This window comes from Saccopteryx bilineata, chromosome 12 (genome assembly GCF_036850765.1).
Source record: "Saccopteryx bilineata isolate mSacBil1 chromosome 12, mSacBil1_pri_phased_curated, whole genome shotgun sequence".
In the NCBI taxonomy this organism is placed as follows: Eukaryota; Metazoa; Chordata; class Mammalia; order Chiroptera; family Emballonuridae; genus Saccopteryx; species Saccopteryx bilineata.
The window spans coordinates 34762133-34789931 of record NC_089501.1 but is presented as its reverse complement, the minus strand read 5'-3'; the positions used below and the strand labels follow the sequence as shown (position 1 = coordinate 34789931).

At 40.1% G+C, this 27799-nt stretch overlaps 1 protein-coding gene across 1 annotated transcript in view; it reads left to right on the top strand.

Moving 5' to 3' along the window:
• Window positions 1–1814: 1814 nt before the first annotated feature.
• The window catches only part of TXLNB (taxilin beta), a 57777-nt gene continuing 31792 nt past the window's right edge, over window positions 1815–27799 (top strand). The window contains exons 1-4 of the mRNA XM_066248161.1: window positions 1815–1917; window positions 5347–5799; window positions 16002–16093; window positions 22043–22213. Coding sequence (XP_066104258.1) covers window positions 5361–5799; window positions 16002–16093; window positions 22043–22213 — 702 coding nt within the window. The 5' untranslated portion in view covers window positions 1815–1917; window positions 5347–5360. The remainder of the gene's footprint in view (window positions 1918–5346; window positions 5800–16001; window positions 16094–22042; window positions 22214–27799) is intronic.

The window sequence follows — 27799 nt, the reverse complement described above, 5'->3', positions numbered from 1 at the left end:
ATAAAGTTCATTTATGCCACTGTATTTTTACGAATTTCAACAAGGAAGAAATGCTACAGAAGCATGTAGAAATTTACTGAAAGTGTTTGGTGAAGGGTACAGTTTGTGATAGGACATGCAGAAGATGGTTCAAAAAATTCGAAACAGGTGATTTCGACCTTTCTGATAAGTCACGTTCTGGGCGATCATCTTTGATGGATGACGATGTTGTTAAGACCATGTTGGAGCAAGATCCTTTTCTGACAACATCAGAGATGGCAGAAAGGCTTAATTCAGCTCAGCAAACCATTTCAGACCATATTCAGAAGATAGGATTGGTGTGGAAATATATTATTTAATAAAGTTTATTGACAGTAAGAAAAATTTGTATTTTGTTTTATTCCAAAAATGGGCAGAACTTTCCAGTAGACCTTATATAATTTATGTCTCCTCTGAACTTGGAGTAAGGGGTGGAGTAAAGTGGAGGGGTAAGATATTTATTTTACTTCACCCTTGCTATGATAATAATTTACCGTAAATCTAGTGGCTTAAAAACAACACAAATTTATTACTTTACAGTTCTGGAGGTTAGAAATCCAAAATGAGTTTCAGGGCTAAAATCCGGAGTGAACAAAATTGCATTCCCTCTGGAGAAAAAATCATTCCCTTGCCTTTCCAAGCTTCCAGAGACTTCCCACACTCACTGGTTGTGTTCCCCACCCCCCACGACTCTCACCTCTGCTTGCATCATCAAATATGCTTTTCTGACTCTGACCCTCCTATCCCCTTCTTTTATTTATAAGGACCCTTGTATGTGCAATGGGCTCATCCAGAGAATTCTGCATGATCTTGCCATCGCCAAATCCCTAATTCAATCACAGCTGCAAAGTCCCTTTCACTACGTAACAGCAATATATTCACAGGTTCCTGAGATTAGGATTTGGATGTTATTTGGGTGGCATTATCCTGCCCACCACAGAGGGTGTCACTGAGTCCAGCAGTCCAAAAGCAGAAACTTGGGAAAGTGTGGAAACACATTCTCCAGAACCAGAAGGTAAAAGGCAATGCACGTAGGTTAAGAGAAGCATTTTATGGTGGATGGGGAGAAGGGTCCTTCTCTGAGGAATTAAAGGGCAAGTTGAGCATTTAGAAAGGGTGGAGAAGACCTGGAAATGGCTTTTTCATTTTCAGAAGGTCGGGAAAGTTTCTAACAGGAAGAGGCAGGGCAGCTGCTTCCTCAAGGGCTTATCGGAGATGTGAGGGCAGTCATCTGAGTAAGAGGTGGGACCTCGGGTCACACCAATTACCAGGCACATCAGGTAACACTAAACCCACTGCCAAGATAACTGCCTAAATTTTTATTTCATATTTTTCAAACAAATCAAACAGACATCAGAATTAAAGTCGTGGTACCACCTCCTTTTTGTTACACCATTGTTTTTCTTTTTCCATGATTCCTATAAGACACTCGACACTAATTAGGGAGCATACAAAGAGAAAAAAAAGATGAATCATAGACCACACTGGAAATAAACCAAGAAAATAAAAAAACAAAACAAAACTAATCTCTGCCCAGAAGAACAACAATAGTGAAAAATTGCACAAGCAAAGGGGCTATATCCTGAGAGTTTAAATTGTTTAAAGGATAAAACATGGGATCTGATAAGATCTACTAGCTGCTTCTCCTTTGTAAGACATTTGCCCAAGAGACAGCTACGAAAGCCTGGGTGTATTTCTCTCCTGCTGTGTCATACGGACATCCCCTCCCCCCACCTGCGTTCCTGCTCTCAGTGGGGTGTGTGTGTGTGTGTGTGTGTGTGTGTGTGTGTGTGTATTCGGTTTCTCTCTCCCTGGTCAGAGCACAGCGGCCTGCCTGTCTCCTGCCGTTTTTGCTCTTTGCCTCTCCTGTCCCCTTTCTGCATAGCTTCTTGCCTTCCGGTGAGTATGACCAACGCTCCCCCTACCAGTGTGAGGAGATGTGGGGTGCGGTTTGTAATGTTCGAAACTTGCAGCATTGAGATTGCCAGTGAACTGCTGAAGAACTTTCCATTGTTTTATTTATAATTAAAATGTGTTGCTCAGGAAGGGATGTGTGCAGTAATCTGCTGGGACTGCGAGTACCAGGGGAAAGTTCTCTCCCAGAGGAGGGGAAAGGCAGGCAATAAAGTACATAGAAGATAAATTTAGAAATATATTCTTTTGCTGTAAAATTGATTAATCTAGAAAGAGGCTGTTTAAAAGCAACAGTTCTTTGACTTTGGTTTTTTATTCTCCTCTTGTTAATTTATCCTGAGGCTACTTTTAGGAACTGAGTGGTCCTGTGGTTTACAATGATTCAGTTACTCTGTTTCATAGTAAATGCATTATGAGTTTAAAGGCTCCCCGTGGGATCAATACAAAAACATCAATGATTATGGCCTCTGATGAATGAAGAATAAAGCTAATATATATAAACAAAATGCTTGCCTTTAGCCTAACCACACGAAAACTCCGATGGAGAGTCAGTTTTAAATTCATTGCCTGGAAGTTTGGTTTACTCTAGATTTTATCACATCCCAAGAAGACCTCCTAACACTTTAAAACCCACATATGGGTTCAAACCAGTAAATACTTACTGTTTTCAATTTGCATTAGAAAGAATTCTCTTCCCTTGATTTTCAAGTATAAAGTGCTAAATGCCACAGCTCCTTTTAGAGGAGCTTAAAATAGCTTCTGGCTGGACAGCAGGTGCCATGTGTCCTTCTCTAAGTCCAGGGTGGCAGAGTTATATATAGATGTGTGTGCCCAACAAGTAGGGGTCGGGATAAAGAAATGTCAGTGGGGAAGACAATGAAGCTGTTTACTGTATCATTAGATAATAAAATTGGTGGATTAAAATGGGTGAATGGAAGTGCAGGACTGGGTGAAAAATGTGAAAGGATTAAGAAAAAAAGACCCTCATAGACACAGACGACAGCATAGTGATCACCAGAGGGAAAAGGGGAAAGGGGAAGAAATGGTGATGGAAAGAGATGACTTGGGGTGGTGAACACACAATACAATATATAGATGATGTGTTATAGAATTGTATACCTGAAACCTATATAATTTTATTAACCAATGTCACCCAATCAATTCAATAAAAAGGAAAAAAAATGAGCGAAAGAGAAAAGTAGTACTTGGTGGGAGCTACAAGTGGGTGGCAATGTCTGTGCTTTGAACTTTCCATTCTTGCTGGCGTGCAAGCCTTTGATATCTACTGCCCTAAGAACAGGAGGAGGAAGCGGTGCAATGCGTGGAGCAGTATGTTTCTATTTTTGCTTTCACGCCACCACAACAGCAAAACCCGTGCATTTATGGGGACCCTGTCATATTTTCATCTGGCTCGATTAGCAGCATCACCATTAACTCTCAGTAACCTAAAGGCCTCAGCCAAATCTATTGCAAGCTTGGAAATGGTGACAGCCAGAAACCCTGGAATCCTTGACTCAGCCCATTCTTTGTCCCCTATTCCCAAAGAACCCATATTATATCTGGATTAGTTCTCTAGTTCATTCCCTCCCTGTTCATTAAACATGGATGTTTCTTAAGAATTATTAAGTGATCCTAGAGCTTCTTGCCTGGGAAGAAAAAGCTGTAATCTGTTCTGGTTTTCAAAAAGATAGTAAGTTTTCATATCAGAACAAAAAGGTATCATAGAAATTCAAAGAATTAATATTATGAGCATTACTGTTTTCATGCCAGTTTGTTTTTTAATTTATACCTTCTCTCATTCTATTATTTATTTTTTTTTTGTATTTTTCTGAAGTTGGAAACGGGGAGGCAGTCAGACAGACTCCCACATGCGCCCAACCGGGATCCACCGGCATGTCCACCAGGGGGCGATGCTCTGCCCATCTGGGGCGTCGCTCTGCCACAACCAGAGCCATTCTAGCACCTGAGGCAGAGGCCACAGAGCCATTCTCAGCGCCCGGGCCAACTTTGCTCCAATGGAGCCTTGGCTGTGGGAGGAGAAGAGAGAGACAGAGAGGAAGGAGAGGGGGAGGGGTGGATAAGCAGATGGGCGCTTCTCCTGTGTGCCCTGGCTGGGAATCGAACCCGGACTCCCGCACACCAGGCCGACGCTCTGCCACTGAGCCAACCGGCCAGGGCCTCATTCTCTTTCTTATCCCAAAAATGATGCTAGTTTGAACTGAAGAAAAAGTGTTTTCATCATTGATAATTATATGATGCTCAACTGGAAAACAGAAAGTACCAGAAGAGCAAAAAAGTATCTCCTGCCTCCAGTATATTAATTATTTTATATGGATATACTCATATGAACCAAATCTTCATTTATAGATTAAAATAGAGTTAAGAAACATTATTATTATGTAGGTGTTTAGTAAGTTCAGTGACTCTTATATTAAATATTGTAACTTTGAAAAATAACACTATTTAAAAGGATTTTTTTTGAAAAATGTATAACTTTATTTGTACACTTAAAAAGTTGTACATAGAAACTTACAATATAGTTCGGTAAAACTGGAAGAACTGTCAGGAAAAAGAGAGGGTGTTACTTTTATTACAGATTGAACATTAAGGAAGTTAAGAGGAAACAAAAATACAATAAAATGTTTAAAAATTAAAGAATATTTTAGGTACAAATTTTATAATATAAAATGAATTCACAAATTACTTTGAATGCTAAATAAATATCTAGTTATTAAACTCAGATTTAATACCTCTAGCTAGCACTTATACAGTGCTTTAAGGACATAAAAATGAATTTATTTGTGTTAGTATTGAAAGAATGTGCCCATTAAAAAATTCATAGACATATACACTTTCTTCTAAACTGTGCTATAACAGATTTATCTGTGTAGATAAATCTCCCCTAATTTCACACATCAGTGACAAAAGTCATCAGCGACAAAATAAATCATATGTAAAAAAATATTTCCAAGATATTGGACACATGAATGAACTTAAAATACACAAAAACCTCTGTAAAAGGTAAATATTTTAAATGTGCACATCTATGTACTTCTGATAATTGTAAGTCTATATAGAATTATTTAAGAGAAAAGTAACGCAAATTGGTTATTCTGAGCAAAATGACAAATATGGCCATAAAAAGACAATGTCTCGAATTATTCTGTTAATGTCCATAATAGGAGATACTGCTGAAATTTAAAGACCAAAACTAAAAATATGCTTCTAGTATGGCTCGATTTGGAAAAATAACTTCCCATTGTTCCTACCTACCTAATTGCAGTATTGATGGTTTGTGAAAGTACATTCATTCTTTGTTAGAAACAGTAGTGTGCAGGTGCTCATTTGGGGATATCCTTATCATTTACATGGAACTGGGTTAACTACATAAAACCTGACTATGCTTGCCACTAGGCACTGATCCCAGTATGGAGGCTGATCGCTCTGTACAGCTCTCGGGAGAACCACAGTCAACACCTCCAGGGGACAGTTCATCACTACCCAGTCACAATGGCCTGGAGAAGCAAGAGGCTCAGGATTCCTCAACCCCAGTCCAAGCACCATTGAAGGAGGCAGATGTGAAGTCTGAAACAGGAGCTCATGACATCTCTGAAGAGTTGAATAGACAACTGGAAGACATCATTAACACGTATGGATCTGCTGCCCACACAGCAGGGAAAGAGAGCTCCACCAAGCCCAAGGAGCAGCCTGAGAACCCAGAACCAGCTGACAACGAGGACGGGGACTGTGAGGAAGCCACTGAAGAGACTGAGAGAGAGCCCGGGACTTCCGGAGAGCCACCCACAGCCAAAGAGCCTGTCAGCAATAAAGAGCAAAAATTGGAAAAGAAAATCCTGAAAGGATTAGGCAAGTAGTTACATTCTATATTATGATTTTTCTTTGACTTATTCCCCAAAAAGGCACTCTCTCCCACCTTTACTAACAGACACATTCCACATTTGGATTACTACAACAGCTTCCTCTGGGTCTCCCTACAGCTTCTCTTGCTGTACGTGTCCCCAGCTGCTGAAGTCCCTCAACAGAGCTGAAGTGAACTTTCAACATGTTACCCACCTCCCCTCTGTCCTCCAAGGGTTTCCACTGTTCTTAGAACAAAGACCAGAGTTCTTAACATAGTCTTTCAGGCCCTAACAGACTAACCTGAACCATTCTTTCTAGCTTTATCTCACGTCACTCTAGCCCACACATACCCTCCTGAACACTCTGTCCCTCTCACCACCACCGCTGCTGCTGCCAAATAACCAGGCATCTGGTCCTCCCTTCAGTTCTTCCCACCTGCCACAGGGCCTGCATACATCCTATTCTCTCTTCTGAGAAATCTCGACCCGTTCCCCAGTTCAGCCATTTGGACACTTACTTCATTGTTTAGCTCACAACTCAAATGGCATTTTCTTAGCCCCCAACTATTGATGAAGTCTTACTGTTTTGTTTCCATTGTAATATGTATCTTTTCTTCCTAGCGTATATTAGCATTTAAGAGTATACATTTATTTTGTGATTATTTGCTTAATGGGTAATTTCCCCACTAGCTCTTTTTTCAAGGGCAGGGACTATGTATTTATTTGGACAACATCAGAAGCCTAGTGTCGCCCTGGCCGGTTGGCTCAGTGGTAGAGTGTCGGCCTAGCGTGCGGAGGACCCGGGTTCGATTCCCAGCCAGGGCACACAGGAGAAGCGCCCATTTGCTTCTCCACCCCTCCGCCGCGCTTTCCTCTCTGTCTCTCTCTTCCCCTCCCGCAGCCAAGGCTCCACTGGAGCAAAGATGGCCCGGGCGCTGGGGATGGCTCTGTGGCCTCTGCCTCAGGCGCTAGAGTGGCTCTGGCCGCAACATGGCGACGCCCAGGATGGGCAGAGCATGGCCCCCTGGTGGGCAGAGCTTCACCCCATGGTGGGCGTGCAGGGTGGATCCCGGTCGGGCGCATGCGGGAGTCTGTCTGACTGTCTCTCCCTGTTTCCAGCTTCAGAAAAATGAAAGAAAAAAAAAAAAAAAAAAAAAAAAGAAGCCTAGTGTCTAGGACAATGGATGGCACAGACTAAGTGCTCAGTAAATATTTGTTGTCAGATGAATGGATGAATAAAAGGAGAGTTGTTTAAAGCAAAGCTAGTGGAATTTGGATTTAAAATATAGATGTCAGGATTGTTTTATACATATAAAATGATTGTCAGATCGCTTAGTATTACATACCATTACTATATAAAATGTTTTTTTATTTAACAAAGCCCTTCAGAAATGTGCCGATTTCTGAATGTCAACAATTGCATAAAATATTCTTACTCTCATTATTTCATTGACTTCACAAATACATACTTATTAATTTCTCATCTTTATGAGGCACTGTGCTGAGTGCACAAAGATAAGTGGTCATGGTCTTATAGTCAAGGAGCTCTTGGTGTGGACAAAAAAAGCAGACAAATAAACTAATTGTTATCTAGGGTAAGCACTAGAACTAGCGAAGGAAAATTGTTAGGAGAGCCATAAGGGATTGGTAACACCAAAAATGGCTATGAAAGAAGGGTGAGAGAATTCATTTTTTAGCTAGGAAGGAAGCATGTTACTTTGCATATGAATGTTCCTTTGCCTGTTTTCTTTGGTGACTTTTACTGGAACACCCATTACGAGTACCACCTCGTATGTGACATTCCCTGGCATGCCCAGGTAGAGTAAGCCTCACCTTCCTTAGTTCTTGATTACATTTTCTGCAGCAATCATTTGTTTCTATATCTGCCTCCCATGCTGGATGGAGGAGTATCTATCAAGGCCCATAACCACATCTTTTTTTTTTTTTTTACAGAGACAGAGAGAGTCAGAGAGAGGGATAGACAGGGACAGACAGACAGACAGGAATGGAGAGATGAGAAGAAGCATCAATCATTAGTTTTTCGTTGCGAATTGTGACACCTTAGTCGTTCATTGATTGCTTTCTCATATGTGCCTTGACTGTGGGCCTTCAACAGACTGAGTAACCCCTTGCTTGAGCCAGCGACCTTGGGTCCAAGCTGGCGACCTCGGGGTCTCAAACTTGGGTCCTTCCGCATCCCAGTCCAACACTCTATCCACTGCACCACCGTCTGGTCAGGCTAACCACATCTTATTCATTTCTGGAAGTCAATGTGGCAGAGTAAAAGATTGTGGGTACTAGAATCAGAACCGGTTTCAGACTCCAGTAACAGATTATCTACAAACCCAAAAGTATGTCTGTGCTGGCAAAGGACATCATTTTGATGCTTAAAACCCACTGCTAGCAGTTTTGAAAAAGGGCTAAAAGACACATTCAAATAGCATACTTGACCCACTTTGCAAAAGATAAGCCCAGATAATACCAAGTTCTAACGTGCAAGATTGGAATTCCTAGTGTTTTAGAACTTAGAGAAGGAAAACCAAGTTGCTCTGTCTCACAGAGCTATTTTTCCTTCTCTATCCAAGGCATCTCGAAAAAGTCCCTTTGCTTTAGTCCTTGTTAAAGTCCCCATAAGCCAATACAGCACATGTGGAGATAAATGATTTCAAGTATTTCTAACCAGAAAAACTCTTCTGCTTTATCACTCTAAAACTACCTCTTCACGGGAATTAGTATGTATTGTACTGACCGGATAGATATGAAGAAAGTAGAAGCGAAGTTAAAGATGGCCAATTTTGGTCTCTATTCCAGTCATGAAATTTTTAAAAATTTGTATTAACCTCACAATTACCAAATAATTTTTTAAATTAGAGGAAAAAAAATCCACAACTCTAATTCTGCCACTATCCACAAGTTAACAAATTTCAATTGAATATGTTTGATCAGAACCAATGTTTGTGAGTCAGAATGCCCAGGTGGGTCCACTCTGTGCATCTCAGTTAGACACTGCCCTTCCGGGCCATTCATCTGAACACCACCAGCATATCACTGTACTATTTCAGCTACAATATGAGCTAAAAAAAAAAAAAAAAACATTTTTAGGCTAATCTAAATATGTAGTAACCAACATTTTGAAAGTTATTTCAGTTGTCTACAGGTGATTTTAATAGGCTTCTTGACCATTTATCAATTCCATGCACTGCACTGTCATCTAGACCAATGGTTTTCCACCGTGAGTGTGTTAGAATCAAATACAGAATTTGTCAAAAAAAATGCTGCTCCGTAGCACAGCGATTTAGAATTGGTGGGTCTGGATTAAAGCCAAGGTTCTAATTTTGACACAAACAGATGTGGAAACAATGGTTCTGATGCTTCCAAAGGTGCTTCTGCTATCCTTTAGAGAAAATGTAAAGTGTCAGCTGTGGTCTTCTTTTAAAATCTATCTGAACCTTTTACAGAATTGTATTAAGTCATTTTGTATTAAGTCATTCTACCCATACCTGAAGATATAGCCTTAGATTTCACTTATGCATTTGATTAAAGATAAGTTTTTAATTAGTACATGTCTGTTGGACAACACTTGCTTTAATGGTGCTTTTAAGATACTGAAGTGTTCTGACTCTCTAACCCAAAACTTTCCAACTTTGGGCCTATTTGAGATTTCGGACCAAGTTAAAATTTTTCTACTGCCAGAATCCTCTGATCTTTAATACATACATTAATGATGATCTCCAACAATGACGGCCATGGTTTACAACATTTCCAAAACTTATTTGACCAAAATATGCTTCTTTCATAGAACACGTCTGTAGATTTGGAAAATGTCTCTACAACCCAAGCACTCAGGACTCATTTTTCCTGTAGAGGCTGCATACCCTCCCACAATCAACACACTATATGCCAGAACAGTTGTAACATTTTAAAATCTCTTGAGTTAGTTGAGTCACTTTCTCCTTGGCATTGGAACTGCAAGAGAGAAAAGCAGCTTCCCCATCAGAGAGCACCATAGTATGTCCTGTTAGCATCGAAAATACCCCCCTTGCTTCCCTAAAGCAATGCCCCAGGCTCTCAAGCGTCTTACTAATCATTCATCTGTTTACATTACATTGGCTGCACAAGCACTGCATAGTAATAAGCACAAAATAAGGATAAAATAGACCCTGGCCGGTTGGCTCAGCGGTAGAGCCTCGGCCTGGCGTGCAGGGTACCCGGGGTTCGATTCCCGGCCGGGGCACATAGGAGAAGCACCCATTTGCTTCTCCACTCCCATCCCCTCCTTCCTCTCTGTCTCTCTTCCCCTCCCGCAGCCAAGGCTCCATTGGAGCAAGGATGGCCCGGGCGCTGGGGATGGCTCCTTGGCCTCTGCCCCAGGCGCTAAGGTGGCTCTGGTCGCGGCAGAGCGACGCCCCGGAGGGGCAGAGCATCGCCCCCTGGTAGGCAGAGCGTCGCCCCTGGTGGGCGTGCCGGGTGGATCCCGGTCGGGCGCATACGGGAGTCTGTCTCTCCCCGTTTCTAGCTTCAGAAAAATACCCCCCCCCAAAAGGATAAAATATAATATACTTTCTGATATTTAGGTCAATCACTGATTGAGTAGGAAATCAGTTTGAAGTATAAGCCCAAGAGAAAGACAGAGTCAATCACAGGTCTATTCTGAGTCCAAAATCCATCTAGCCACCTCACTGATTTCATAGATAGGGAAATTGAAGCCTACAGAGGTTTAACCATATATATATGGTTATTCAACTAGTTGATTGTGATTGTGAGATTAGTCATAAAAAAAGCAAGGGGACAAACCGACATTATTTAATATTGCAGAACCCAATATATATAAGAATAAAAAATAATCAGCATACTGATTGAGGAGCATCTACTTAACTCAGTGTGTTTCATCCTTTTAGTTACAGGCGAGTTTCAGTTCTACCTTCTGAAGTGCACCTTGAATAGGACATTAGGATTCTGAAATGTCTTCAGCCATTTACATACTTTGCCTTAGAATGGTGACTTTTTGTAGATGGTCTGTTTCACCCATTTTAGCTTGATTTCCAGTTTCACTCTGAGAGGGAAATAAACTACTGCTTTGAAACAAATGCAAAATTTCCTGAACAGACCATAGGAGACTAGGTGAATACAAAGGGAAGAAGAATCAGCTGAGACGCAAGGGCCAGTGGATTCATAGGGAAGCCAAAATCTGGGCCAGACCCTAAAGGAGAGGAGGGTTTAGAGAAGTAGGTGGAAGGAGAAAGAAAAATATGTCTGGAGCAAAATAATTAGTTCTCTCTTCTGAGCAAAGCTGGGACCACATTCATGTCTTACTGCTCTTTCTAATATGTTTCTTTTTTGTTATAAGGTTTGCTTTATTTTGTTTTCCGCGGGATAATCTCATTATTAGACTCTTAACATTTTTTGTTTTTTTAAAAAAATTTTCTTGATATTTATAGCCAAGAAACTGCTAGTAGTTTAAACACATCATCAACTGACCTGCTAAGAAGTCCAGGTCCACTCTCCAAATGAGGGAGAAGCCGAAGTTCCAATTACGTATAATAAGGTGACTAAAATACAAGAGAAATAAAATGTCAGCTGAATGGAAAACAACGTGACTAGAAAATACAGGGAAGACAATATTTTCAAAACTAATATAGTTAATAAAACAAACAAAAACCTGACTATCCGCATTGACAGTGAAGGGTAAGAATTCTTTACAAATTTTAAAAGTGGATCAGAACATTTGAGGTAAACAAATGTGCCGACCAAACAGTGTTATTTTTTGTTGCTGTTATCTAATTCAAGCTAATCAAGCTATTTCAGTCACAGACTCATCAAATCTTAGGGGCTAAAGTCAGAATCCATGTAGTCAGCCCACTAATTTTATTTATTTATTTATTTTAAACTTTTTAAAAATTTTTTTTAATTTTTATTTTTTTATTTATTCATTTCTAGGAAGGAGAGAGAGAGGGAGAGAGAGAGAGAGAGAGAGAGAGAGAGGAGGAGGAGGAGAGAGAGACAGTTGAGAGAGAAGGGGGGAGAAGCAGGAAGCATCATCTCCCATATGTGCCTTGACCAGGCAAGCCCAGGGTTTCGAACCGGCGACCTCAGCATTTCCAGGTCGATGCTTTATCCACTGCACCACCACAGGTCAGGCAGCCCACTAATTTTATAGACAGAAAAATGAAGGTCCAGAGAGTTTAAGAGTCTGTAAAACAAAAATGAAAAAGAAACAAAAGAAAAAGAAAGAAAGAAAGAGAGAGAGAAGGAAGGAAGGAAGGAAGGAAGGAAGGAAAAAAGGAAGGAAGGAAGGAAGGAAGGAAGGAAGGAAGGAAGGAAGGAAGGAAGGAAGGAAGGAAGGAAGGAAGGAGAGAGGGACACAGGGAGGGAGTGAGGAAGGTAGGAAGAAAGAAAAGAAAGAAAGAAACTTACATGGCCTTGGCCTGTGGCTCAGTGGATAGAGCATCAGCCCAGCATATGGACATCCTGGGTTTGATCCCCGGTCAGGGTACACAGGAGAAGTGACCATCCACTTCGCTCCTCCTTTCTCTACCCCTTCTTTCCCTCTTCCCTTCCCGCATCCAGTGGCTCAATTGGTTTGAACACCAACCTCAGGTGCTAAAAATAGCTTGGTACACAAGCATCATCCCCAGATGGGGCTGCCAGGTAGATCCTGATCCAGAAGCATGTGTGAATCTGCCTCACTATCTCCCCCCCACACCAAAAAATAATAAATAAATAAATAAATAAATAAATAAATAAATGTAAATAAAAAAGGCAACTCAAGCAGTTGACTAACTAGGCAGTCAGTTTTAGAACCCAGGTTCCCCAACCTGAGTTCAGTGTGAATTTAACTATACTATCCTTCCTATCTGTGTACATACATACAAACTTCCCTTAAAAGCTATCTATAGCTGCGTGGGAATTATTTGTATTATACACTCATTATCTTTAAACTATGTTAGAGGGAAAACATAGTTAACAATGAAATATGATTCTGGGTCTAACATTAAAAAAAAAACTATTCACAGTCTTTTCTGTCCTGCTTTCAGCTTCTCCCACCACACCTGGAAATCAGGAGGGACAAAAAAGGTGCACATGTGCGTCCAAAACCACATTTTGGCCCCAAAGTCCTAAAAGATAATTTGGGAAGAGAAAAAGCATAGTTTTGAACACTCATTACTAAATCTACATAATTTGTCACCAAACTTTGTATAAATAGTTATCACTACGCTACAAGTTTAAGAAAAATCCCAGTCCACATTTGTATAGCTAACTTCATTGCTTCAATTTAAGGTTTTTAATTTCCTTGATGTAGAAATAATTTTTCTTATATTCCAGTACTCCCTCAGTCTACAGTGGGGCCAACAGCCCTCGCCACAGGTGACGCGGCGGTTCTTGCTGCACAGGTGGTTCTGCTTTTGTGTAAACTTACAGCCAGACTGAGCATTCTGTAGCACGGGGGCCACATGCTGTCACACACCTTCCCCGGCTTTAATGAGGACTTTTTTTTATAACTAACCTCACAATTACGTTGCTTTAAAATGACACTTTGGGGAGAAGGCAGGTCATCCCCTCCCAATAAATATCCCTGAATAAAGTAAATTTTCCTCTTGTGTCCAACACTGTCACCAAGTGACCCCATTTCCATGGAACTGTAATTACAGCCTTTCTTAGATGAGCATACCTCATTGTCTATCCCCCTCCTCTGTGAAAATCCCACATACCACTCCAGTCCAGTGAAATCAATGGAAGTTTAAAATCTAAGTTCTCCGATATCATAAATTTATGAATTATACACTTGCCTGATTCTGATTTCTTAGATTGTTTTTGTTGAAGGGAGCAACCCCTTTTGAAAGGTTGATTGATGCTTTGATGCTCTTAAATGATAACCTTCTATGCAAAATAACTGTATATGAGAAGATACCTCAATGAATGGATGATAAAAAACAAACAAACAAACAAAAAAAACCTCTTCTCACAGTTACATGAAACAAGTAGGAGGAAAGGTACTTACTATGGGAGGGAGAGCCTCTGGACTCATTCAAGTACTCAGGAGTTTCTGTCTCCCCCAAGTGAGACAGAATGGTTTGACGTGCTGGTATTCGCACTGTGAGGTATCCCAGCACGTGCTAAGTGTCATCTAGCTTTCCCATGGTCAAACACACAGTTGTCTTCAAGACAGAATTCATTTGATTGACATGATGCTAGCTAGTGTGCCCTGATGGCTTTGTCTTGTTCCATGATTACTGACATTCACTGAGCACTTGTCATGGACCAAACACCATGCTGGAAACTAGACCAAATCCGGTCCACAGTCCAGTGTCTTGCCTTCAACAGATGACACTAACTCAGGACAGCTGTCTTCGTGTGTGGGCACCTTTCCACAGACTGAAGACAAGACTGAAGGGACGGCCTGACCTGTACCGTACCAATTCACCCTCCCGCTGCTAGAGAGATAATGCAGAGCCCAGGCCCCGTGGGGGTGGGGCAGCAGTGACTGACAGCACAAAGGCAGCGTGTCATGCCAGGCCACAACTGGAGAGCTGGTGAGGCCCCTCTCCCGCCCACCTTCTCCCTGTCTTAGGCCGTGTCTCTAATCTGAACTGACTCACTGGGCAGAGATAGACGAAACCAGCTGTTAGGGATGAGGTCATTTTTTCTTTTTTCAAAAGACGTTTCCTTTTATTTTTCTTGGTTTCCCTGGCATCAAAATTCCACATGGGAGAGAAGTGATTTAGAGCAATAACAAACTCTGGATTCCAGTCTTGGCTCTGCCAGAACTAATCATGTCACTTTGGACTCCCTGGGCCTTGGATTCTTATCTGTAAAATTAACCAGTTGTCTGTGTGCTCTTTGAAGTTCTTTTCTAGACCTAAAGTTCTCTGATGCCATGCGAGTCACCAGATTTAGCAAACAAAAACAGAGGATGCCCAGAAAAATTTTAATTTCCAATAAACAATGCATAAAAACTTTAGAACTACATCCCATGTCCCATGATGCATCTGGCCACCCTAATTCCACGATTTATCTGCCTGTCCAGGATGAAAGCAAACATTTCAGCAAACAGGAAATGCCTGTTCTTGAGGGAAAGGTTGTCAAAGTTGTTCATATTCCGGGCAGATTTATATCAGGAAACGTGGGCTCTACTGTGTGGCTTGACCTCTCTACCCCGATTAGACAGAGTGATTGTCACTCTGTTCCACCTTCATCAGACTTTTGAAAATATATACTCAGTGGGACAGGTAGGCCTCCCTCTCCCCCCTCCCTCCACTCAGCCTACTTTAAAGACAAGTTTTCTGGGTACCACAGACAGGCAAATTGGGCAGTTTGCGCTGAAAAAGACAAAAGGAAGAACAATGGGGGGGGAGGGAAAAGAAAGAATCTGAGGCTTAACATCAAATAATCGTGAACAGATGAGTTTTTAAATGTAACATAAACTCCAACTGGGAACAGAAAACGGAACTGCGCACGGAGATGAAGGAGGAGGGAGAAGAAGGGAAGGCCCAGGAAGGCTGAACCTGTAACCAGAGGAAACACAGCCTGGAAAAGACCCTGCGTGTCCCTGGTCCGTTCTCTCCATCTCCTGATTTCCTTCTCTGCTTGGTAGAAAATAAGATCAGCGTTATTCCCACCTAAAACTCATGGAGTGAGCTCGTGCACAGAAACAAGAGAACAGGCCCCCCCCCCAAAAAAAAGAAAGGAAAGGGGTACTGAAAGAACAGGAACATCAAAAAACCCTACAAAAGACAAAACTGTCCAGTTTCTCTGCTTTGTTCTGGGATTATAGCACAAAGCAGAAATTTTGATGAGCTGCTTCTTTTTAAAAAATAATTAATTAACATGGGGAAATGGATGCCTTATTCTTTCATAAAGTCAGTGTTTTTTTTTAAATATTTTCAAAATATTTGAAATTCTTTTGAACATTTAGAATATGGGCGGGTTGACCAAAATGGATTCTCGGGATGACTGTGATGTTGAGACTCTGACCCTGCGCCACAGACTTTCACAGACTTCCCAACTCATCCTCACTTACTCTGTAAGGTGGGTGTCATCCCTTCTAAGAGGAAAGGAAAATTACATTGTGGCTTAGCTAGGGTAAGTGGTTTGGTCGGGGATGAGGAGTAACTGACGAATGGACAATCGGACACTGTAGCCCGGGTCATCTGACCTCCAGTTCAGCACTTACTTTCAAAAACATCTTTATGCTTTTTGTTATATTTTAAGGCAAAGAAGCCAACCTGCTGATGCAAAACTTGAACAAGCTGCAAACGCCTGAAGAAAAGCTTGATTTTTTATTCAAGAAGTACGCTGAATTGGTAAGACTTTTGTTTTTTGTTTTTTTTTTTTTATTTTTTTTGTTTTTTTTTTATTTTATTTATTCATTTTTAGAGAGGAGAGAGAGAGGGAGAGAGAGAGAGAGAGAGACAGAGACAGAGAGAAAGAAGGGGAAGGAGCTAGAAACATCAACTCCCATATGTGCCTTGACCAGGCAAACCCAGGGTTTTGAACCGGCGACCTCAGCATTTCCAGGTCAACGCTTTATCCACTGCGCCACCACAGGTCAGGCCTGAATTGGTAAGATCTTTGGTTAAGTCTTTTTGTCAGAAAGAATCAGGCTCTGGTTAGAGCTGAGACAAGGAGACTGCTAGTTTTGGGGTACACCATTACAGACCATAACTGGTTAGCTCAGACAAGCCAAAGCTTCATAAAAGCAGAATTTTTTTTAAAGGAAAAAGAAACAGAAAAACTGAGGAGTAAGAACAGAAGGGAAAGAGGATAGTGTTGGAGTCTACCCACCTTCTGTAAGTGGATAATTTGGAGGATGGAAGAGAGAATTATAGATAATTGGAAATTGTAGATATTTTAAACTTTTTTTTTTTGGCTTTGCAATAAAACAGAAATACACTCAACGTAAAAGCAAACTTTCATTCTGTTCTGTGCCCAGGTTGTTGGAGGGTAAAAAAGCAGAGGGTTGAGTTCATCCCACACACTCAGTTTGTGAGACATTCTCACTTGATCTTGATGACTTTTAGTTAGGTAGTTCGTTAGTTAATTGTTCATTCATTTATTCCATTTGCTCTACACTCTCCTCCCCTCCCCTGCACGGCAAAGCGCTGGATGTGGACGGTGCTGTGCCCTGCTCCAGGGCCTCCCCATTCAGTCTCCCTCTCAGTAAGTTAGGGCTGCTAGGAGGAAGAAGATCACTCCCAGACAAAGACGCATGCTGTGCGTTCTTTCCTCACCAGAACCCCAACCTCGGGCAGACTGGGAAAGTGGGGTGCTCAGCAAAGCCAGCATGTCTGGTTTCAATGAACCCTTAAAAACACTTGCGAGAGGAGAGGAGGACATCAGAGGTCTGTGTGCTGCCCCAGGGCGTGTGAAGCCCACAGCTGAGACCTGGCAGCCTCTCAAGTGAAGTGAGGCAATGTGCTTTTCTCTCATTTCTTCTTTTCTTAAAAAAATTTTTTTTACTTACTATTTCTTTTAGAGAAGATGTGGCAGAATGAAACATATCTACACACACAGCCAAACAATTCCTCCAGGCAGCAGGCTGACTGCTCCCAGGGGTGACTGACCTGCAGCCAAAGAAGCTTAAGAGTCAGGGCCTCTCCCCCCGCTGGGGCCCCTCTGAAGCCCCGGGCATACATCTCTCTTGTAATTTTTTGGTTTCTATGTTTTTAAAAAGAAGGCCTCCAAAATAGAATAAGTTTCAAGCCCACAAACCCTTTGGGTCCCTGGTTACACCTTATCCTTATTGGTGGAGTAGAATTTAGTGAGTGACCTGTTTTCTTTCCTTTTCATTCTAACTCCAGTCCTATAATCCCTGTTGTTCTTGTCTCTCTTCCATTTATCCTGACGCATCCTGTTATGCTGAATTGCCTATGCAATAGAGCTACAGAAATTCTGAAACCCCGAGTGACAGCTGATTGCCTAAGTCTGCCAACAATACTTATTATTTTTCAATTACACAAACCACATCATGATGGTATAAGAAAATTGCTGACTACACAATGCAAGTGAACATATCTCTAATCCCATCACCTAAAACACAAACTGATTTATCCATCTTCTTTTCCAGTTCTGCTATCTATGCAGGAACACCTTTTATTATAAATACCATCACGAGGTACATGTACAACTGACCCTGGAACAACACAGGGGGTTAGGCTACCAACCCTCTGCACAGTTAAAAATCCGTGTATAACTTTTAGTTTCCCAGAACTCAACTGTGAATAGCCTACTGTTGACTGGAAGCCATACCAATAAGTCAATTAACACATATTTGGATGTTATATACATTATAGATTGTATTCTTAAAATAAGCTAGAAAAAAAGGAAATGTTATTAAGAAAATCATAAGGGCAAGAAAATTCATTTACAGTACTATACACATTTACTGAAAAAATTCCACATATTAATGGACTCACGTAATTCAAACCCACGGTGTTCAAGGATCACCTGAAATTTGGAATATCAGTATCTTGGCTCATATGACAGACATTTTCCTATACAGTTTATAATCTTTATAATTATATTTTGCAAAAGCGTTGTCATTTTCCATTAAATGTCCATATCTACTGGGACATTTAAGATTCCTTCCACTGTTTGCTGCAGGGAACATTTTTTTATTTGTTCCTGCTCTCTGTTGCTTATGATATTGGGGGAAAGTTCCAGGATTGGGATTACTAAATCAAACAATATAAATGCCTTTTGTTTGTTTTTGCTTTTTTTAATGGAAATATTACCTTCCAAAAGAATAGTAGAAATTTATAAAGCAAATATCAGTGTATCCATTTTATCGTAACTTATTAACATTGGCTGTCAACCACTGATGAGTAATTTCAATGCTATAAAATAAGTTAGGTGTCAAAAATAATATTTTTCCAAAAAAAAAATAAGGTTCCCATTCACATTGGTCCATCCTGCTCTTTTCAGTATTTTCCACATCCCCCTTCAATGTTCCCTTTGCCCCTTTCAATGTTCCTATTCATAACAAGGTCATTCACGCTCAGGTTCTAGTGCCACACTTCATCCTCAGCTGCACTTGGCAGCATTGTAGACTCTCACAGGAAGCCATTCGGGTTTGGCAGCCCACAACAGGACAGTGAAGAAAAATCATTTCTCCAGTCTGCCCAAGATTTCCTTCTAAGCCTGGGCTGCTCACCCTGGTGTCAGGGAATTCCCTGCACCTACCCACCCACCAAGCCAAACAGTCATCCCCATAGAGGTTATTTTCCAGGGAGCCTCCTCAATCCAAGTGTTACTTACTATACTTCAGCATTTGTATCAAGTCTAAAAATAAACCTTAAGACACCAAAGATCATTCTAGAAAAAAAATGACTTGGAGAAAATTGACCCAGAAAACCCCATTAATTTCCTAATAGAAAGAAAAAAATTATGAGAAATTTCAACCTTTTACTTGAAGACTAAAACCTATTTCCCTGCTCACTGATTTGGATATTAATATAGAAAGCGTCTGAAATATAAGTGTTAGCATTAAATCATCAAATTCAAAGCTGTGAATCAAACTGCTAGTCCAGTGCCCTCATCCTTACAGGTTCGGAATTTTGTAATATTACCTACCATCATATTCATTAATAAATAAGGACACCTCGTGACTACTTAAGAAGTAAACTAGGAGAAATATTTTTTTTGCAAATTTCCTCAATTTTAATGTGGTCACATCACTAATACTATTCTATGTGAGTTCTTGGCTCTAACTTTACTTTTTAAACTTTATAATGCTAAAGAGAGAACAAGAGAACTTGCAGATGAAACTTCCTACATGCCTGTCATAAATGTCCAGAACGGTGTCCAGGTGCATTCATTATTAAGTCACAAAGCCAGCATCTGACTGAAGCTGACTCAGTTGCAATATATTTGTTTTCATTCATCAAGAAATCCCATATGGCTTCACATAAGTCTGAAGTAATTATACAAAATTTGCTACACTCTAAAATAAAAAATTTTCAGAGAGTTACGGGTTTTTATTTAGAGCAAAGCAAGACAGACCTCACTCAATTTCAGATGTATACGATCCTGAGTAAACCGTCATTAAATGGTTGATGGGCAGGCACAGACTCTCTCTTCCAACCTGTGAGACACAGGCGTGGTACCCTCCTAATGATGCTCAGATAAATCACAGGGCAGTGTTCTCTCCAAGGCGGCAGCTTTGTCTACCATGGGACAACTGCCAATACCTGTCTGGAGATATTTTGGATTTCCCAATTGGGGGGTGAGGAGGTGCTACCAGCACCTAGTGGTTGGAAGTCAGAAATTCTGCACAATAGCCCTCAGTGCACAGGACAGCCCTCAAGCAACAAAATTATCTGACCCAACATGTCAATAGTGCGAAGGCTGAGAAACCCTGACATAGGGTTTAATCTTCAAAAGGTAAAGGCTAAGCCATAAAGGCAGTAATAGTAATAACAATATATACATTTCAAGAAAGGACAATGGGTCATTTCAAGTCTAAACATAAGCATGAGAAGTTTCACCCCTATCTGATAAACATGGTATCAAATGAAAGGACCTCACATATCCTGTGAACAGGAGGTGAGCATGAAAAATAGATAATAAAGTATCACTGATTTTTCAATTGAACATCAAGAGGGGTATCAATTGTAATCAATATTTGTAGTAATATAGGCCTAGTTTTTCCTGGTCCTAATTCTCACTGATAATTATAAATTTCCCTTAAGTATGAAGATAGAATATCATGTATGAATATCTGCACCTTAAAGTGGTGAATGTTTATCACGGATATTTCAATGTGACTGGAATAAAATAATTTGTGAACTGAAGAAGGTGTGACAGTCCCATCCATCAAGTTCAGAAAGAACAAATGCTTCTTCAAGACAGGATAACTGAGACACGTATCAGCACTCATGTCGCATGTATCCACTTGCCTCAGTCTCTATGAGGTATCAGAACACACAGGGTCCTGAAGCACAGGGGTTATCAGGGCATTTCCTCTTCCTTAGCCAACAAGGTCATTATTATGACAAGCACGTTCTTGGCTGAAGCACCATCCAGGCAATCAGGGACTCATTTCAGCAGAGGAAATGACTTTGGACAGAGGACTGACGCTAGCATGTACTCACAGTGAGTGTCAGCCTGAGATCCACTCTCCTAGAATATGCTTATGCTCGTCTCTGGCGGCTTCTGAAGGTTGATCCCCAAACCGCCCCAACCCAATGAGAATTCCATAAAAATATTGCCCCATTTAGCAAATAAAAATAAGGAATGTCCAGTTCACTTTTCAGGTAAACAAACAACAAATTTATTTAGTAAAAGTGAGTCCCATGCAATATTTTGAATACGCCTTTACTAAAAATGTATTCTTTATTTATCTAAAATTTAAAGTTAGCTGGCCCTACATTTTATCTGACAACCCTACCCCAGAACCGCAGCATCCTGGGATGGGAAGTCCAGGAATGCACTGGCTCCGCTCTCCATGCCGCCCCTGACACTTAGCTACGGCTGCTGGATGAGGGTGGGAAGAGGCCCCACCTGTGCTCAACAGAACAAGTGTCATGACTTACTCACCATCAACACGAAGGGGGTACAGTGGGCAGAGAACAGGGCACGTTCCAGATACTAGTCCTTCATGTTGTTAAGTTGTGCAGTGGCTATTTCTGAAATTTTGGTGACAAACAGTCAAAGCTTAGATAGCCAAGGGGTTCTTTCTCTTCTCTCCCTCTCTCACAACCCACAGACTTCATCTCTTCATCTTCTTTTACCAGGGAGGCTGCTTTTCTCTTTGCTACTCCTTAGAATAGTCACTATAAGCTTCTTTTGAGAAAGAATATTGGTAACTAAAGGTGAACCACGCAGACACACTGTTGCCTACTGCCCCCCACTCCCTGTGCCAGGGACTAATTACGACTGCTGGCGGTTTACATATTCTGAGACATGCCTTTCTAATATTGATTGGCAGCATTAGAGAGACTCAAGAAACCTAAGGCTATTTCTAGACCATGAAAAAAAAAAAAAGATAAAAGAAGAGAGCAGCACTAATAGTGATGATAAGGAAAGACCTATAAATGTTATGCTACAAAAGCCATACTTATAAGTACTACAAAGTACAAACATTAGTGAGGCTTATTTGATTCCAGAGGGAAAATGATCATAGCAAAGGAAAGGTTTCCAAACAACCACAAGGGATCTTTAGGCATTTCCTCTTTTGCTCCTTTTTTTTTTTTCTTTGTTAACTCAAAAGAGATTCCTGCCCTCCTCTTTCACATGTGCACGCCCCTGTCTAGCTGGATGAACATCGCACCGAGCAAAAGACATTAAAGCTCCTACAAAAGAAACAGGTACAAATCCAAAAGGAAAAGGACCAGTTACAAAGTGAGCACAGCAGAGCCATCCTCGCTCGAAGCAAACTGGAGAGCCTGTGTCGGGAGCTGCAGAGACACAACAAGACACTGAAGGTACGTGCCCCCCGGGCCCACATAACACACCTTCTTGCATGCGGCATAGACACGGCCTCTGCTACTCGAGAACAGAGCGTGAGTTCAGAATCAGAGAGGCTTGGGTTCAAATACTAGCCCTGCCACTTGCTCGCCTGTGACCTTCAATAAATTATTTTACCTCCCAAGCCTGTTTCCTCATCAATGAAATGAGGATTATACCAACTTCCCTGTGTGGTTGGGAAAAAATTAAATGAGGACACAGACGTATGGTGGCCACATAGTTCCCGATCTAGAAGAGGCCCTTAGTAAAGTGCACGCCATTCGCCTTACCTTTTTCTTACGTTGAGCTTGTTCAGTTTTGTTTTCTAAGGTAGGCCTTCGTTCCGCCCTTTAAAATACAAACTTGTAAAAGACGGGGCGACAATTTTTATGATAATGAAATCTGCGTGAAATGAAATAAATTGACACAAAGCTAATTGACACCGTAAAGCAAAATTGAGAGCCAAAATGTCAATAGTCATTCGAAAACAGAAGCTACTGGAGAAAACACGGAAGCTCTTCAGACTTAATTATTCAATCTAAAAATAATAGACTGACCACTTCATTTAGTCTGCATGGGTTTCATTAACTACAGCGTAAGCCTCTTGCAGTGTGGTTCATCTGATTACACACAGACACTAGCTCCACGCGAAGAAGCCAGATGTGGGGCTCTCCCAGCTAACGCTGCGTGCGCCCACAATCCCCTTTCCAGCTGAAGCTCCTAAAGCTGTCGACAAACCAGAATTAGACACCAATATTCCTGGGACAGTTATTATTACATATGTTTAAAAGGAAATATTTCAAGAAATAGAGAAATTAAAATCATGGCTGAGGTTTTATAATAAAGTTAGGGGGAAAAATTGCTTTTTGTTATCTGGGCAATGGGAGGCCAGGGTGATGAACTCTAACTCTTAAATTATGAGTTGTAAGGAAACGGGCTTCTGGCATTCTCTTAGTCATTGTTCTCGGGACAATCAAAACCCAAGTTAGATAGGGGTCTCGGAAGGGGAGACTCATCCTCAACTCAAGATAAATGTTCATGTAATAGCACTCTCCTGGCTTTCAGTAGTACTCTATAGGAAGGAGATAAATTAAATCAGATATAGCAGGAAGGTTTGTCAGCAAAGATATTTAAAGAGTGGAATAATGTGTCACGGTCTGTTTGGGTGGCATTCAAAGACAGAATAATGGAAGGGGCAGGGAACCCTGGGGGTATACCCACACACCCTCAAGAATAGCTTCCAGGTATGGACAATGAAATTTAGTATCATTATTATGCCAGGACTTGTGTTAAATGCTTTATATACATTATTTTATTTAATCTTCACAACAATTCTATGAAGGTTAACATCTCTATTTTATTGAAGAAACTGAGACCCAAATTAGTTGTCGAAGGTCATGAATATTTCAAGTAACAAAAATCAGGATTGTAATTTAAAATATTTCATAATTTCCCTCCCTTCTGATTTTTCTTTGATCCATCGGTTATTTAGAAGCCCTAATTTTTATAGCCCATAATATATGATCTATCTTTTTTTTTAATAATTTTATTTTTTTAATGGGGTGACATCAATAAATCAGGATACATATATTCAAAGATAACATGTCCAGGTTATCTTGTCATTCAATTATGTTGCATACCCATCACCCAAAGTCAGATTGTCCTCTGTCACCTTCTATCTAGTTTTCTTTGTGCCCTCCCCCCTCCCCCCGTAACCACCGCACTCTTATCAATGTCTCTTAGTCTCACTTTTATGTCCCACCTACGTATGGAATAATGCAGTTCTTGGTTTTTTCTGATTTACTTATTTCACTTCATGTAATGTTATCAAGATCCCACCATTTTGCTGTAAATGATCCGATGTCATCATTTCTTATGGCTGAGTAGTATTCCATAGTGTATATGTGCCACATCTTCTTTTTTTTTTTTTTTTTTTTTTTTTCTTTTCATTTTTCTGAAGCTGGAAACAGGGAGAGACAGTCAGACAGACTCCCGCATGCGCCCGACCGGGATCCACCCGGCACGCCCACTAGGGGCGACGCTCTGCCCACCAGGGGGCGATGCTCTGCCCATCCTGGGCGTCGCCATATTGCGACCAGAGCCACTCTAGCACCTGGGGCAGAGGCCACAGAGCCATCCCCAGCGCCCGGGCCATCTTTGCTCCAATGGAGCCTTGGCTGCGGGAGGGGAAGAGAGAGACAGAGAGGAAAGCGCGGCGGAGGGGTGGAGAAGCAAATGGGCGCTTCTCCTGTGTGCCCTGGCCGGGAATCGAACCCGGGTCCTCCGCACGCTAGGCCGACGCTCTACCGCTGAGCCAACCGGCCAGGGCCTGCCACATCTTCTTTATCCAGTCATATGATCCATCTTGATGAACATACTATATGTACTTGGAAAGAATGTCTGTTCAGCTGTAAGATATGTGTTGCATAGGTAACAATTAGCTCTAGATCATTTATATACTTACTGAATTTTTGTCTAGTCATTCTATCAATTTTTTGAGGGATGGATGTTAAAAATCTTCTAATATAATTGTGGAATTGTCTACTTTTTAATTATCTCAATTTTTGCTTTATGTATTTTGCAGTACTAATATCATTTGTATACATAATTATGTCTCTTTGATGACTTGAATGTTTTATTATATAAAATGTCCTTTAGTAATAATCTATCAATATATCCTGATGTTTACATTATATGATATCAATATAGCCCCTTGAGTTTTCTTATTCTTATTGCTTGCAAGGTATATCTCATTCTATCCACTAATTTTTAACCTGGGTCTTTATATTTAAAGTGTGTCTATTATAGATAATATATTGTTGGACTTTTTAAAATTTTATCATATATGCCATTTAATGAGCAAACTAGTTCATTAACATATAATGCAATTATTAGAATGGTTACCTATATATCTACCACTATATTATTTAGTCATAATTTGTCACCTCTGTTTCTGTTCTTCTGTTCTTTTCCTGCTTTCTTTAGAATTATTTGAATATTTTAAATTCCTTTTTATCTCTTGAATTTTTAACTATACCTCTTTGAATTTTTAGTAGTTTCTCTATGATTATAATACACATTCTTAACTTTTCACAGTCCACCTAGAGTTAATACTGTATTGTTTCATATAATACATAGAAACATAGCAATTAAATAGGTCCATTTACTACCCCACCTTTAAACTATAAATGTTATGTGCTACATTTACATATATTAATAAAGCTCATGAAGCAGTGTCACAATTTTTACTTTGAATATTATATGTATGTATCTGTGTATGTATATGTGTATGTATATCTTTAAAAATTAAAGGCAAGCTGTCTTTTTATTATTTACCTAAAGAATTACATTTCTGATGGTTTTTATTCCTTCTGAAGCTTTACATTTCTGTCTAGTGTCATTCCCTTGAGCCTGAAAACCTTCCTTTAATATTTCTTACAGTATAGTTCTACTGGAAATCAGTTTTCTGACTTGTTTTTCATTCTTTAAAATGTCTTTATTTTTCTTTTTTTCTTGAAGGCTATACTTATTAGATATAGAGTACTTGGTTGACAAGTATTTTTCCCTTTCCTTTCTTTAACTCAGCCTTTTATAGATTCCGTATTCTAGCCTCCACAATAATGAAAATCAACAATAATATGAATTGTTGTCCCCCTATATATAATATGTAATTTACTGCTGGATACTTTTAGGGATTTTTCTCTTGATTTTTGGTTCTTGGAACATTGAATACTTTATGCCGAGATGTGGTTTTCTTCATATTTATCTTACTTGGGACCTGCTGAGCTTCCTGTATCTCTAATTTATGTCTTGCACTAAATTTGGGGGAGTTTCAGACATTATTTCTTCAAATGGTTTTTTGCCCCATTCCCTCTCTCTCTCTCTCTCTCTCTCTCCTTTCCTTCTATGATTCTAATTCCATGTGTGTTGCAAATTTTATTTTTCCATTGGTCCTCAAGTCTCCCTTCTTGTTTTTCACGAATCCTGTTTCTCTTTTATCTTCAGATTAGATCATTTATATTGGTCTACCTTAATATTCACTGGCTCTTTCCTCTCCAATGTCTATTTTTCTCTAAGTTTATCCAGTGATATTTAAATTTCATATTTTCTAATTTTTTTTATTAATTTTAATGCAGTGACATTGATAAATCAGGGTACATATGTTCAGAGAACACATCCCCGGATTATTCTGACATTTGCTTATGTTACATACCCCTCACCCAAAGTCAAATTGTCTTCCGTCACCTTCTATCTGGTTTTCTTTGTGCCCCTCACCTCCCCCCACCCACTCTCTCTCCTTCCTTGCTCCCTCCCCACCACCCCACTCCTATACCATCACATTCTTGTCCATGTCTCTAAGTCTCATTGTTATGTCCCATCTATGTATGGATTCATATAGTTCTTAGTTTTTTCTGATTTACTTATTTCACTCAGTATAATGTTATCAAGGTCCATCCATGTTATTGTAAATGATCCAATGTCATCATTTCTTATGGCTGAGTAGTATTCCATAGTATATATGTACCAAAGTTTTTTAATCCACTCGTCCTCTGACAGACACTTGGGCTGTTTCCAGATCTTCGCTATTGTGAACAATGCTGCCACAAACATGGGGGTGCATTTCTCCTTTTGGAGCAGGTCTATGGTGTTCTTGGAGTATATTCCTAAAAGTGGGATAGCTGGGTCAAAAGGCAGTTCGATTTTCAGCTTTTTGAGGAATCTCCATACTGTTTTCCACAGTGGCTGCACCAGTCTGCATTCCCACCAGCAGTGCAAGAAGGTTCCCTTTTCTCCACATCCTCGCCAGCACTTATTCTGTGTTGTTTTGTTGATGAGCACCATTCTGGCCTGTGTGAAGTGATATCTCATTGTGGTTTTAATTTGCATTTCTCTAATGATTAGTGATGTTGAGCATTTTTTCATATGCCTATTGGCCATCTGTATGTCGTCTTTGGAGAAATGTCTATTCATTTCTTTTGCCCATTTTTGGATTGGATTGTTTGTCTTCCTGGTGTTGAGATTTACAAGTTCTTTATATTTTTTGGTTATTAACCCCTTATCAGACGTAGTGTCAAATATGTTCTCCCATTGTGTAGTTTGTCTTTTTATTCTGTTCTTATTGTCTATAGTTGTGCAAAAGCTTTTTAGTTTGATATAGTCCCATTTGTTTATCCTGTCTTTTATTTCACTTGCCTGTGGAGATAAATCGGCAAATATATTGCTGCAAGAGATGTCTGAGAGCTTACTGTCTATGTTTTCTTCTAAGATGCTTATGGTTTCATGGCTTACATTTACATTAACTTCAGACTTTCCATTTGTTTCTTTCTTATAGATATTTTTCTATTGATATTTTTTATTTTTTCATTTATTAAGATAATATTTTCTTTTATAGCAATAAGCATATATTACCTGTTTTGAAATTCTTGTTAGAAGATTCCACATCTGGGTTATTATGAAATAGGATTCCTCTGATTATTATTATTTTTTTAGAATGGGCCATATTTTCTTGGTTCTTTGTGAGTCTTTGTAAATTATATCCTGGATGGTGTAACTGTTATGCTGTG